Raw genomic sequence first — 14927 nt, 5'->3', positions numbered from 1 at the left:
GACTGAACAAATACAGCAATAGTTTGTGTGCTGCAAGCCATGGTGCAATCATGTTAACAGAGGAAGTAAGACTAACGGATTGGAAACTAACCATCTGATGGATAAATTATAAATTAAACACAACTCATAGCTAAGAAATAAATGTTTGAAATTACAATAGTTGTGCCAAGAACCTTTACACTTCAGTTCAAAAGAGGATTAAATTAATTTAAAGTGTTACATGAAGAAAGGTTTTTTTAAAATAAGATCTTCAGAAAACAATCTCTTGATACTGTATCTAAAATAACCAATTCATTAGAAGCTACTTACAAACCAGAAGGCAAGCTGTTGATGGTGATGCCAAATATGTACTGAGTGATTTCTACAAGGAGAAGATCAAACAAAGCTGAGAGCATCCAAGCGCCCAGTAAAAAAGACTGGAAAGAAAAAGCTTAATTTGAATCAATTCAGCAGTTTCAAAATAAGGTTTTAATATACCTCTAAATATAAGAAAAAATAAGAAAACCTCTATACTAGTTCAATTAAGACAAATTCAATCTTTAACGCAATGTAATTCCAGGTCTACTTGTCTAGATAATGAAGAATCAAGAGTAAGATTGTTGCCAAAATTAAATTCAATGGGTCTGATATCTTACAACTGATACAACTGCAAATAGAAATTAGAATAATCCACTGAGTGCAAGGTATTTTCAATATAAATTTAAATTTATTAAAACCAAATTATCTTCAAAACCCCTTAACATATATTTCTATACAACATGCTAGAAATAAAACTGCAGTATTTATCCAAGAATACAAGACTGAACTATATAGAAAAGTTTCTATTAAAAAACCCTCAAAACTGGAACTTACTGAAAATTTTCTGCTGCCATATCTTCTTTCAAATATTCTGAAGTTGTAAATGAGCAGACTGCTGCAGAATGTGTCTTTCAAATCAAGACATATTGTTCTTCCACATACAAGTCTCCAAATCTGGAAGGTTAACATCATCATGTTAAGCCACCCCTCCTTCAAGAAAATTCTTTACAGAATTTGTGCTCAGAGATAATTTAATGCTGGAGTCAGGTAAGACAATTGCAGCACAGTTAAGGAGGCAAATACACAGAGTAGAATGTTATGAAGAGTCTCTTTAAAATATTTTCAAAGCAGATGTCTGTTAAAATAAACAAATGAAATTAACTCAAAATACACTTTGAGTTTCCTAGTTTACACTTAGAAATAAAAATGTAAATCACAACCCTAGTGAATATAGAATTATAAAAAAAAAAAAAATTGACACAACCTCTAGATACAGACTAGTATAGTCTAACTATTTTAAGAAGGCCTAATCAGATCAGCTTGCTCAGGGCCGTGTCAAGCTGAGTCTTGAACATCTCTAAGGATGGAAACTGTTCCTCTGTTCCATCAGTTTTACAGTAAAAACCTTGATCTTTAAATGGGATTTCTTGTATTTCAATTTTGCCTATTGCCTCTTGTCCTTTCACTGGGCCTGGCTCTGCCTTTTTTGCTCCTTCCCATTAGGTATTTACATGGACTGATAAAATCCACCCTAAACCTTCTCTTCCCCAGGTTAAATAATCCCAGCTCTCTCAGCCTCTCCTCATGCACCAAATGCTCCAGTCCCTGACCAGCCTGGTGGCCCTCCACTGGACTCTTTGCAACATGCCAAGGTCAATTTTGTACTCAGGAGCCCAGCACAAGGGACAACACTTCAGACTGCTCTCACTGAGAGTAGAGATGATCACCATCCAGGCCTCCTTGTCAGGCTCTTCCTACCTAATGCAGCCCAGGACGCCGTTTGGCTTCTTAGCCACAATGCTGCATCACTGCTTCATGTTCAATTTAAGCTTCCACCAGGACCCTCAGGGCTTTTCCTGTAAAGTGATTTCCAGCTGCTCAGCCCACAGCCTGTACTGGTGCATGGTGTTACTCCTCTCTGATGCAGGAGTTTGCATTTGCCTTTGCTGAACCAAGGCTCCTACTGACCCTTTTCTCTCTCTAAATGGCTGCAGAACTAACAGGTGTAACAACAACAAATCCAAGTTTTACATCACCCACAGAACTGCTGAGAGAATGCTATGTCCTACTGTCCAAGTTTTGAATGAAGACACTAAACAGTATTGGCCCCAATCCACTTCACTCATCATTCTCACTCCCAATGTCAACATGCCCACTTTTAAATCCTAGCCTGGGTACCTTCCCTCCTGAAGTCAAGACTGGCAGGGCTATGACCTTGCAGCTGAGTATTTCATGACACGCACTAACCAAGCATCTCTCACAGACTATGAGCCTTACTGCTCTCTTTGCTTCAGCCAGCTTAAAATATACACAGATATGATGTCATGAAGATCTTTTACACACAGCACTGCTCTTGAGGGCCCTCTGTATGGAGACAAAGACCTTTTAGTTTTGGACAGCACATATTTTGCCTTCCAAATCAAATGTATTCGTCAACTGTTCACTTTAATTCATGTGCTCTCTACCAGCTTTAAGAAGTGCAAAAATTCAACATCCAAAATGTTTGTTCATTCTCTGAAAAAAAATCCTTTCCATAAAACACATCCTTGCAGGTGAATTTATTCTAAACAAATTTTGTTTTAAGAGTTCTCATTTGAATATTAGCACCAGACAGGAGTTAAACAATCTGCTCTCTCTGATCTCAGAAGTACTCAGTGATATAATACATAGCTTGCTGCAAGGGTTGTGGAACGATCTCATGAAATAAAAAATCCAAACTCACAAATTCACCAAAGCACCACAATAAAAGTGTCATAGTTTTTACAGATACTTGCAAGTGTTTATGGTTAAGACACAGTAGAGATGTTTTCTTTGAATAAAATGCAGCTACTACTGTTTTTCAGCAGATCAAACATATGGAAAGAGAGGATTCCTCTGAAGACAAATCTCAAAAAAAACAAAAAAACAAACCTCATACCCACATAATTTCCATTTAAAACTTGAATGGTTTCTCAGACTTTTTCATTCCCCTCCTCTAACACTTGGCTCTAACACTCTTAAAAGGCAGACATCATTTATGTATTTTCACTGCACAGCATCAGCAAGACACTTGGAAAATATGAGTAGTGCTCTTGCAGAGTAGTAATTTATTATTACAATAAAGCTCTTGTTTTTGACAAGAAAGATTACAGAGAGTACAACAGTACAGAGCATCTCTAGATAGGTCTAATGATCTTTTAAAGCTTACAGGCTACAGCTGGCATCCTCAAAGACATTAATTTGACTACATACCTTTTGTTTGATGCAATTGTAAAATCTGTGGGGTAAGATAAACACAGAAGCATTTGCTGACCTTTCTCTATTGAGCAGTAGTTTGCCACTTCCAAAAATTAAAAACATCCCAAAACAAATATCCACAGAACTAATCTAATCACTTTTAAGTGCATTATTTCAACATTTAGAGCTGATACTATAGGATCCTTGATTAAAATTAAAACAAAATGTTACAAGATACAATACCTAAAGGACAGAGTATCTTAGTTTGAAACAGGAATGAGTATGAAATTAACCAATTCAGCCAATTACTGAAGAGCATGACAAATTCCCCCATCATCTGGAATTTTCAATTTAGAAGCAGCAGTTCTATTCAACATGCAAAGTTTAGTTTTCCACAACTAACTGCAACACTTAGCTAGAGAATGAAAATTATGGCCTCCATTGTTAAAATAGATAATTTATAATCAGCATGCCTAATCAAAGTAGATTTCTTCAGCCTCAAAAATTAGGCACAATAAGATACTGATATTCATATCAAAATACTTGTATTATTAAATGGGTTATGTCACACTTCATTCACAGCAAGTTTACAAATGCCAGTGCCTGAAAGGAAAAACAACACAAACCAAGTAATTTCCCAGACAAGAAAAAAAAAATTAAAAGCTATATTGATTGTTTCAGATCAGTTTTTCTCATGTTTTCCAAAAAGTAGCATACTGGAGTGACGTAAAAATGGTAAGAACAAGTTGGTCTACAGCAGCAAACAAAGGGAAAGAACCAGAGGACAAACAGACTGTGGGGGGAAATTGCATAGAAAACCACAGTCTGCAGTCTCTTTTCACACAAAGTGAACAGACTCTTACCTGAAAATCCTCCTTTACAGCTTGCAGGTTATACGCAAAGAACTTCTGATAATGTTGGAAGAGCAGAGTCAATAGAATCGAGATGGCACTTGGGACAAGTAACAAACTCTTTGACAAAGGCGCTTTATCTTAAAGACAAAACAAATAAACAATCAAACTGTTTTAAGAGACAATTCAAAAAGTAACATATTTAAACAGGTGACTGGAAGACATAATAGCAGTGACACCACCTTGACATTTTAGATCAACAACTTCCCAAGTTCTCAAAAACTCGAGAATAGATAGGAAGAACACACTAATCAGAGGAAATGTTTAGAGATATTAATGACAGTTAAATATTAACCAGACATTTTGTTTCCAACATTGTCTCATGAAACTGGCTACAATTAAACCTAAGTTCTTTGCACCTACTGAGGTCATGTCCTCCTATACCGCCCTCCTAAGGCTCAATCACATTTCAGGAAATAAAATAATCACTTTTTTTTCTAGCAAAATATACATGCACATCTAGTTGAATACTTCTGTTTCCTTTTCACTAGGAATTAAGAGTAGCTTTTTCTTACAGGCTATGAAGCAGGAACCACCTGAATAAATGGACTTTCTCACCACTGCACTTAGATCCACCATTCAAGGAAACATATCTAAGTCAATTTGTGTGATACTCATCTTCCTTCTATTCAATCATTACAATTACTCATAAAGAAATTATGAGAATCAGGATGTTTGTGAAATCAGAACTTCTTTTCCTCTAGGGGCATGATTTTCAGAAAGGACACTCAGAAGAAAGCAGGCAAAGAACAGCAAAATCTGCAATACACATTTCACATTGTCGTGGTTTGACGTGAAGTGAATTTTTTCAGGAAGCTGGGTCAAGCCAATCAGTGGTCAGGTTTGGATACTGGCACCAGGAGTGACCACTGAAGGTATGGACATGCCTCTGAGAACACAGGGGGTTAAAAGCAAGAACTCCCAAGAGCTTGCTCTCTTTGGTCCCAGTCAGGGTGCTGTGCAGATCTCCCCTGCCCAGCCATGGGGCAGGGTGGGGGAGAGGAAGCCATGAGGCCTGGTCGAGGTGAGCTGAGGGGTAGAAGGACTGGAACCGAGCCAGCTCCTGTGGACGGAAGGGTGGAGGGTAAATTTGCCGGTGAAGGAGAAAGAGGGGGGGAGGTGCCCAGCCTTGGCCTTGGCAATTGGCTTCTAGGCAGAGATTTCAGCCGTCTGGGGAGTCTGAACTTTTAATCCTGTCCTGGGAAATGAAGGCTTTGTAAAATATTACTTCTCCTTGATTTGAAGTACAAAAGAGACAGTCTGGGATCTGAGATGTTGGAAGAGGAAATTTTTGAGTGGGAGGAGATGATGGAGTGGCTTGTGGCTGGACTTTTCTTGTTAACCATAGACTGAACCAAATTCCCCTGCAACGGAGACTGCATTTTAGGGGGATGCAGTGGTGGGCCAAGAGACCTGTTTCTGTGTCTACCAACAGAGGAATGGAGAGAACAGAGGAAAGCTGAGGAGGGTGTGGTGATGCCCTCTGTCTTCAGAGAAGAAGAAGATCTCTGTTCTTGAGACCCCTGGCCCCAGGGGAGGAAGAAAATGGGGGGGGAATGTGGTCCCAAGATGAGATGCTGAACTGTTGTTTCTTTTGGTCCGTGGCAAAGTATCCTTAAAGGAGCCCTATGAGCAGTCTGTCCATGCACGGTGGTGAGAGCACTGTGACATGGAAAGGAGAGTGTCACACTGGCAGATTTTCTCCGGGCGGTTGCCATGTGTGACATGGAAACACAGGGGTGGCAATTGTGTTTCCTGGGGGAGTCTGTGGTGCAAGAGAGACTTCTCTCTCCTTTGAGGGATCGAGTATTGATTATCTGAAGGGTGGCAACTTGATCAGGAATCCCAGGTGGTGTCTCACTGTGGTTTTATTTGGAAATTGGGTGGGAGGAGGAGGAGTGTTTTGGAGGGTCTTAATCCTGGATTTAGTGTCTGTGTTTTTTATAGTAGTAGTAGTTTAATAAAGTTTTTTTTTTCTTTGTTGTTAAGCTTGGGCCTGCTCTGCTCTGTTCCTAATCACATCTTACAGCAATTATTTGGGAAGGTGCATTTTCATGGGGGCGCTGGCATCGCACCAGTGTCAAACCATGACACACATTTATTAAAATTTGTCAGTAGAATATCCAGCAGGAGCATAGCCAGCAATTCACCCTAACCTGTTGGTGCAGTTGATGCAATAAAACACAAATTCTTGCCCAACAACTCAAGCCAACACAGAGACACCGAAATATTATTAATTCTATGACTTTTCTCGTTTTCACAAATGCAACCTGAATCACATCTACTTCCTCTCCAAACACCTCAGCTATGGCACAGAATCCATTCCTTTTCAAACAGCTGTTTCTGCAGGGTACTACAAAAATCCATAGTTCTGTTGTTATTCTTCTCAATATAATAAAAGGAGCAATGAGATTACTTTAAAAGTACTAACTTTTAAAAGAACAGGAACACAGCAGGAAAAAAACTGCATGAAACAGTATAATACAATAAACATTTACTACCTGTCCAGATTAAAGTGAATACCATGAATGATTTTTTCAACATCTGCTGCACACTAGAACAGTGAACTGCTAGAAAAAGCAGATGGCAATAGGCACCAAAGAGAAGATTTAAATTACGGCACAATCCCACTGCCATCAACAATATGGCTCTTGCTACATAGATCAAGCATTGCCATCATCCAAGTATTAACTGATGACATCAAGAACGACTTTGATGGGCACTGTTAGATGTTCACCACCTTGAAGTCTGCAGTCTTCTGATGTTCACCATGGGAAGAAAACATCTCTATGTGTATCATAATGAAAACTTGTACTTAAAACTATTAATTCAGTCTACACCCATACCTTTTGAGTTCATTATTTAAACATGCAGTTTTCATTTAAGCAAGTATGGCCTTGAAGAACCATCCTTTTATAGAAATTAGACAGTGACTTGGATTGACACAGGCGGATGTTACTAAGCTAAATATAAGCTCTACTTTTACGATTGTATAAGACCCCTGGGCAGAAAGTCTGGCTGATTCTTTTTATTAATGCAAGAAAACTGTCCATATTTCAATCTAGTACCTTTCTTTGGGTATTTTATTCCTCTCCAAAAATAAAGTTTATATTCTTTAGACATACTTTTTTTTTAATTATTCATGCCTCTAATTCAGTTGGGCTTTTCAAAGCCATCTGAAGCCATCAGAGTACTGTACAACACTAGGGAGAAAAAAGAAGTTGAAGCTTCCTGAAAGCTACTACACAGACAATGCACATAGATATTAATTTGAAACCTCAAGCAATACTCCCTGTATTAACTTAGGTAAATTAACATTTCTTAATGTGAAAAGGTCTATTTTAATATCAGGATACATATTTTTGGTACTTGGAAGTACAGCCTAATTCAGAAGAATTTTAATAGTCACAAAAGTAAACTTTTCTGAGCCAAAGTTGGATAAAAATTCTTATTTTACTATCAAATGCATTTACATTATTTAATGAATTGTAAGAAATTTTCACAAGAACTAATTAATCCTATAAAACATTTTACATATGGATCGCATTACCACAGACACACATGAGAACAAAATCTTGATATCCCACCATGACTATATTTTTCTATACAGGTTTAATATGTAGCTTTTACTGCAATTTTTTTATTATTAGATAATTTTTACATTACAAGTAATATACACTGAAATATTTCATCCTATCAAGTTAATTCCTAATTTGAATGCTTTCAAAAATAACCAACCAACAGAGCCTTATCTGTTTTCTCCAAAAGTGTGAACACATATTTTTATTAAGAGCCTCCTTTTAGCTTTCAGCTTAGACACTTTAAACCCTGATACAGGGAAAAAATACTTATTATTAGACATGTCATCAAGTGAAAAACCACAGAAGCACCTAACCTATGAATCTGACTGTCACCCACAGGGAACATCATGTGAGCGATGGAAATTTTTACTTTCCAGCTTCTTACAATGTCATCATGTTTGAGAAGTTTATTCTTGTCTGGTGAAATTGAAAAACATAATAATGCATCCTCTGAAATTCTTTTTCCAAGTGTTTCACTGCACAGTGTAGCAGTTTGCTTTGTCCCTCAACAGCATATAGATCTTTCTCAAGGACTGCTGTGAGGTCACAGGGAAGGAGCAATCTTCCCACGACTGTGGAATGCCTCAACCATGTCAGACCAAAAATGACAAACAATGCCAGATTTTGCACAATCAGGTATTCTGACATCCAAGTCAAATTCCTTATTTATAATGCAAAGGTAAAATTCAGAAAGCAGAATTTTAATCCAATGAATGTGCAATCATGTGTGAAATGGAAATAACCTACCAGGGCACCAGTCTGCTGGCAGCACTGATGCAAATGTTCACCAGAAGGAGAAAACACAGTGTCTTTATACTACATAGAGAAAGAATAATGAAAGGATAAACACTCATTTCGACCTTGAAAGTTAAAACATATCAAATACTGTCCTCAAAGATCTTGGAATAAATTTGTGATCCCAAAGTGCTCCTTAAGTGGCATTTCTTTCAAACAACAGGCAGTTATAGCACTGGTGCTGCACCACATCTACCGAGCTTCCACCTAAGCACACAGAGAAATTTTGTTAATAACCACCAGAATATGCCCATGCTATGATGAAGAGCAAGGAATTAGGTTCAACTATAGATATTTGCTTCTTCCTGGTGCAATGGAGAAGTTCTCCCCCAAAACTGCCCTCATAATCTCATGGGCAAGTGTCCCAAACTTCATGCTACCAACTGTGCAATGCCAAGCTGATCCTAAAATGTGACATAAATGAGAAAACCACTTCTAAGCCTCTATATCCCACCCCTGCACTTATTACAAAGCCCACAGATCCTTTCCTTCCACAACCTGCTACTCTGCTGGTTGCCAGTGCCTCTTTTACAGTACAGAGAGTGAAGGATACAAGTGTCCATCTGTCACAAACAGAAGGGGAGGTTTATGGCACAACAGCCTGAGTTGCAGCTTCAGATATCACCACTGCACTAAATGTCAAGAATGAGAAGATACAGCAACAGATACAGTTTTTGAAATTATTTCCTGTCCCTGCCTGTTCACTACTCACAGATGAAGAGACAGCAGATGGGCATAGCAAAACAGGCAGCCAGACCAAGCTACTGTTGCAGAAGAGCTCTTGCAGGAACAACTTCACCCTCTCCAGGCTCTCATTGCCAGATGATGTGAAGTGATGGGCCGGCTGATGAGCAGTGGCTGCAGAAGTTCAAATTAGCTCGGGGCAATTTCAGTAGGGATCTCTACTGAGCTTACACCACAGCTGCAGACAAAACATGCTGTGTAACAACTCTTTTCTTCCACTATCACCCGCAGCTTTCCCAAACCCAGCTGCTATCAGGCAGGCACGTCACTTTCAAACAGACCATTAACTGCTGGGGGCTACTGTAATGGCACAAAATGCCCACAAACCAGTTTTTGAATGCCTATACACAAGATCTGTGAATTAAAACATAACTGATACACATCTGAATGCACAATACTTCCCAAATGCACTTACAGAATCGACATTTTGAGTGGTTGTTTTTCCTGCATTAAACCATCATGGAGATATCAATCTGTTGTATTCCAAGACCTGTCCAAGAACCTGCTGTGGGCTCACCAATCAGCAGTGATGTTTGTTTGCAAGTGAAAACAGTAAGAGTATCACTGCAGGAACAGTTTTCCACCAAATGCTTCTAAATTCAATCCAGAAGCTGAGAGGTGAATAATATTAGTATTAAGAAAGTTAACAGAGAAACCTGTGATCATGCTTTAAATCTATTTTTTAAAGGCACAGGCAAGACTGTAATCAAACCACTTGCCTATACCTTTACTGTTTAGAAAACTGCTAGGTGTAGCCTAGGTCACAAACTATTAAAAAAAAAAGGAGATACAAAAAGAAAAAGGAAAAAAAGAAAACCTTTGTTTCTAAAAGCAATACTTGAAATAGAAACTGAATCAGGTTGAAAGTATCAAAAATACTCAACCCATTCAGCAAACTTTTCTTCCTTCCAACCAGACAGAAATGTTACCGTACTACTTTTAGTATACCCTGTCAGAAATATCAGGTATGGCTACACCACAAGACCATGTGGAGTTCCCCACACGAGCTTGAAATGAAATGAGCTAGCTCTGCAGAAGCAGAATAGCCACAGTTTTGTGGCCTTCATTGCTGTGCTGCTTCCAGGGCTCACACTAACCATGCTGCACAGTTGGCATGCTGATGTAGAAGCTAATTTGCTTTCCCATATAGTACTGTACTGCATAATACTGTTATACACAAGTCTGATGTATTCAGTACATGTTTCATTTTTCCTTCAGTCATACCACAAAGCATTAATTTACATAGCTTTATTATTTTCCTGACGCCTCTGCACAACAGAGTTCATTCCTGACAGTTATGCAAGCAGAGGAGCACAGAGATCACTTCTTGCCTTGGGGATTTTTAACAAATTGCTAGCATTGCTCTACAAGGTTCACTGAGGTAAAAGCCTAAGTTGCACTATCAAGTTCAAAGGGCTCTCCTCACTCCTTCTACAAGAAATAGCTTGTGTGCAGTAATCAAAGTAGTCAAATATTTTCCAGACATAACAAGTGTATATGCTTTGAAAGATGGACTCCAATGTTAGCTTTATAATGACTAACTCTTAACAGACTTTCCTACTAGACTCCTGTGCAGTACATAAACAGCATGAAGAATATTGGGAGGGGATATTACAATGTCTGCAGAGAGGTTTCATGTTGGTCCAACTGGTTTAAACTGTTGGTAAGGCCTTTGTGCCTTATAATGGAAAGCCTTCCTGTGTGTCATACTTTGCTCCTGGGACACAGCCTCTTGGCAAACTAAGCAGTACTACAGTAAAGCAAACAGCCAGGCCATTCACACACTCATGTGAGCCTTTGCAGAACTCAAGTGTTTCAGCAGCTTTGTAGACGGGACCGAAGCCACCAACACAAGCAACCAGCCTGGGTCTGGCACCACAGTCCACCTCTCAAGCACACCTAAAGCCAAGTGCTGCCAGGATGCCCCCTGAGCACATTGCAATGCTCTTTGACAAGTCAGCTCAGCTGGGTTAGTGTTCTGATAAGCCATTTGCATATGTCTGCACTGTGTCTCCTACTAGTACCCAGAGCCACTGGCTCTTTTTTCCAGAGCATACCAGCTCCTCCAATATTCCCGATAACAGAAACAGTTACCACAGCAGAGGCAAACTGTCTTTGTCCTTTGTTTCCTGGCTTCCCTATCTCACAGTCATACCATGTACCAGGTATGTTTATTTTTACATCTCCAGGTATGTTTATTTTTACATCTCCTTGTCCCAACTTTACAGATGTTAATTGGTCTGTCAGAGGTGGCACAGCAGGCTGCAGGACCTGGCATTCAGTCACACCCTTCAGTGTGACCTGGCATGATCATTGCTATTGCTGCTGAACCAGGTGTCCACTTATTTCATTCAGGATCACTGATACACGTCCCATTATCCACTGACACTGCCTTCTGCCAGAGTTTCCCAAGCCCCAAGGGCAGAACACACACATACAGTTCTCTGGTGTAACATCAGGCACCAATTCATTAACTACCTGAACCATCAGATTCTGTGCATCAGTGACAGCATCCCACACTCCTGCTGCTACTGCAACTTCTGCTACACACACAGAAACAAGTCGGAGGGCACAGGGACACCTGAAACTGCCACAGTTGTGCCCTAGGTGAGCATATGTCACTGCACCTAAATCCACGCCTCTACTGGAGTTTGTCAGTGCACCTGTACCAGCCAAATCTTACTGTAAAAACCCACTTTAGGTCAACAGGAAAGTTCAGTAAGAACATATGTTGTATTTGGTTTTGAGAAGGAAAAAAAAAAAAAAAGCACAACACTGAGTATGGAGCTGTGTCAGGGAAGGTTTAGGTTAGAAAGATTCTTTGCCTAGAGAGTGACCAGACACTGGAACAGATCCCCAGGGCAGTGATCACAGCACCAGCCTGACAGAGTTCAAGAAGCATTTGGACAATGCTCTCAGGCACATGGTGTGACTCTTGGGCTGTCCTGTGCAGGGCTGAACTTGACAATCCTTCTGGGTCATTTTCACTTCAGAATGTTCTACACTTCTCTGATTTTTCTTTCTGCAGAATGACATATTATCTAGTTTTTTTTTTTCCCTACCACACATATGTTTCTTATAACAACCATTTCCCACTCATGCTTCTGATGGATCAAACCTGGAAAAACTTGTAAATACTGACCATGACTTTCCACCCATTCAATCTAACAAGGATACTCTTCCTCCTACATTCTTTCTCATAGAATTATACACAGACACATGCCATTGAAAAGTTCCGCTACAGTATCTACTGGAAGGCATGGGGAAAGATGAAAAATCAGGAGCTGCAAATCAAGGTACAATATTATCAGATCCATCTGAAAAAGACTCTTCCCTTCTCTGAATTCCTCATACAAAACACAGCTACAACTAACACCCCTTTTTAAATGCCAGAATTATTCCCCCCCAGTCAGGGGGTGCTTTCACACTCAAACGGATTTCACAGAATCACAGAATCAATTAAATTAGAAAAGACCTCTGAGACCATCAAGTCCAACCATGGTGACCAAACACCATCTTGTCGGTAAGACCATGGCACTGAGTGCCACATTTCAGTCTTTTCTTAAAAACATGTCCAGAAATGGTGACTCCACCACCTCCTTGGGCAGCCCATTCCAATATCTAATTATCCTTTTTGTGAAGAAATTCCTCCCAATGTCCAACCTGAACCTCCCCTGGTACAGCTTGAGGCTAATCCTCTGGTCTTGTCCTGTCGCTGGTTACCTGCGAGAAGATGGCAACCCTCACTTTGCTTCCTTTCAGATAAAGAGTGATAAGATCAGCCCTGAACCTCCTTTTCTCCTGGCAAAACAACCCCAGCTCTCTCACTCACTCCTCACAGGACATGCATTCCAGATGCTTCATCAGCTCCATTGCCCTTCTCTGGACATGCTACAGCACCCCAATGTCCTTCCTAAATTGAGGGGCACAGAACTGGAGACAGTACCCGAGGTGTGGCCTCACCAGTGCTGAGTACAGAGGGACAATCACTGCCCTGGTCCTGCTGGCCACACTATTGCTGATACAGGCCAGGATGCCTTCTTGGCCACCTGGGCACACTGACCCATGTTCAGCTGGCTGTCAAGCAGCACCAGATCATTTTCCTCCGGGCAGTTTTCCAGCCACTCTTCTCCAGATCTGTAGTGCTGCCTGGGCTGGTTGTGACCCAAGTACAGGACCTGGCACTTGACCTTTTTGAACCTCATACTGTTGGGTCTCAGCCCATTGATCCAGCCCGTTCAGATGCCTCCGCAGAGCCCTCCTGCCCTTCAGCAGATGGACACTCCCACCCATTTTGCAAGGAGCACGCAGTTAGTCAGCAAAGCTTTGACTTATCATTTGTCCTCGCCTACTCTTAGGACTGTGGGGCCCAAGTCCACACTGCAGCCAGGTCAGCTCCTCACGGCTGCTTCCAGACGCTGCAGATTCTCTGTCCTGTAAAACAAGCTCAGAGCCAACCCCAGATACCTGTGAAGTCAGTTCAGGTAGCACCGGGACGTGAAATTATTTACATGTACTGTGCATAAAAATAAAGCTAAGCAGAGCTACGGGCACGTTAGTCCTTACGTTTGCCTTGTCAATAAACTGGTTTTAAAAAAATAAGTCTAATTTCACATTAAGAGGGTTTTTTTGCTTTTTTTGTATCTTGGCACGGAGGTCTATATAGATGTATGCAAATACATATAAACACACAGAGCGCCACAGACTCACATGGACATGCACACACCTACACAGGCAGACACACACACACAGACACATACACAGACACACCCGCGGCTCCTCCCGCCGTCACACAGTTTAAAAGTCCAGCCAAGAGAGGACCGAAGCCAGCGGCTCCCCCGGGGCCGACGGCGGCAGCGCCACCCGCGCTCCCACCCCTGGCCGCCGCCCTCCCCGGACCGCGGCGGGGCCGGTACTCACAGAACCCGTTGGAGCCGGTGCTGGTGAACATGGCAGCGGCCCGGCCCGGCCCGGCCGGCGGGCGCGGCTGGCGGAGCCCCCGCGGTCGGGCAGCCCCTGAGGAGCCGCGGCGGGCCGGGGCCGGCGCCGGGGTTCGGGGAGCGCTAAGGCGGCCGCGATGGGCCAAACGCCGGCGCCAGGCGAGCGGGCGGCGCCCCCTGCCGGGCCCGCCGGTGAGTGGGGGCGCGGGCGGCGCTCGGTTGTGCGTGCGTTCTCTGTAGTCACTCCCGCCTCCAGAAACGGGCATCGCTTCCTGCACTGAGGGGGGCAGAGCGCTGCGACAGGCTGCCCAGGCTGCCGTGGGGTCTCCCTCTCTGGACGCATTCAAAACCCACCTGGGCACATTCCCGTGCCACCTGCTCCAGGTGCCCTTGCCTTGGCTGGGAAGTTGGATTAATCTCCAGAAGCCGCTTCTAGCCCTAACTGTTCTGTGATTTCATGATTCAGCGCCATTTAAATTTTAAATGTGTAGGTGCCTTGAGGAAGCCTGGCTCCTTACACTTGGGAAAACTCCGGCCCTCGAGGCTCACTGCGATTTGGGGAGTCCAGCAGGTAAATGTCTCATTAGGAGCTGTGGGTGCGCTGTCATTACGGCCAACGGAGACAGAGTTAATACAGCAAAGTTTGGAGAGCTTTTCAGGTGGGCAATTGAAAGTGTCTGCTTTAGGATCAGTTCATTCCTCCGCAGGCTCCACCAAGGGAC

At 41.8% G+C, this 14927-nt stretch overlaps 1 protein-coding gene across 4 annotated transcripts in view; it reads right to left on the bottom strand.

Annotated features, from left to right (window-relative positions):
• UBAC2 (UBA domain containing 2) overlaps nucleotides 1-14334 on the bottom strand; it is an 86318-nt gene extending 71984 nt beyond the window's left edge. Inside the window, exons 1-4 of one of the 4 annotated variants that reach the window (XM_068182510.1) lie at nucleotides 14186-14334; nucleotides 4098-4225; nucleotides 853-972; nucleotides 310-416 (exon numbers count right to left, since the gene is read on the bottom strand). In XM_068182510.1, coding sequence (XP_068038611.1) covers nucleotides 310-416; nucleotides 853-972; nucleotides 4098-4225; nucleotides 14186-14216 — 386 coding nt within the window. In that variant the 5' untranslated portion in view covers nucleotides 14217-14334. Of the gene's footprint in view, nucleotides 1-309; nucleotides 417-852; nucleotides 973-4097; nucleotides 4226-6646; nucleotides 6857-14185 lie in introns of those variants that run through there. The other 3 variants (XM_068182511.1, XM_068182509.1, XM_068182508.1) reach the window with 3 other exon arrangements.
• Between the last annotated feature and the right edge of the window lie 593 nt (nucleotides 14335-14927).

Source organism: Anomalospiza imberbis, chromosome 2 (genome assembly GCF_031753505.1).
Source record: "Anomalospiza imberbis isolate Cuckoo-Finch-1a 21T00152 chromosome 2, ASM3175350v1, whole genome shotgun sequence".
Classification (NCBI taxonomy): domain Eukaryota; kingdom Metazoa; phylum Chordata; class Aves; order Passeriformes; family Viduidae; genus Anomalospiza; species Anomalospiza imberbis.
This window is presented reverse-complemented; position numbering and strand designations above follow the sequence as displayed.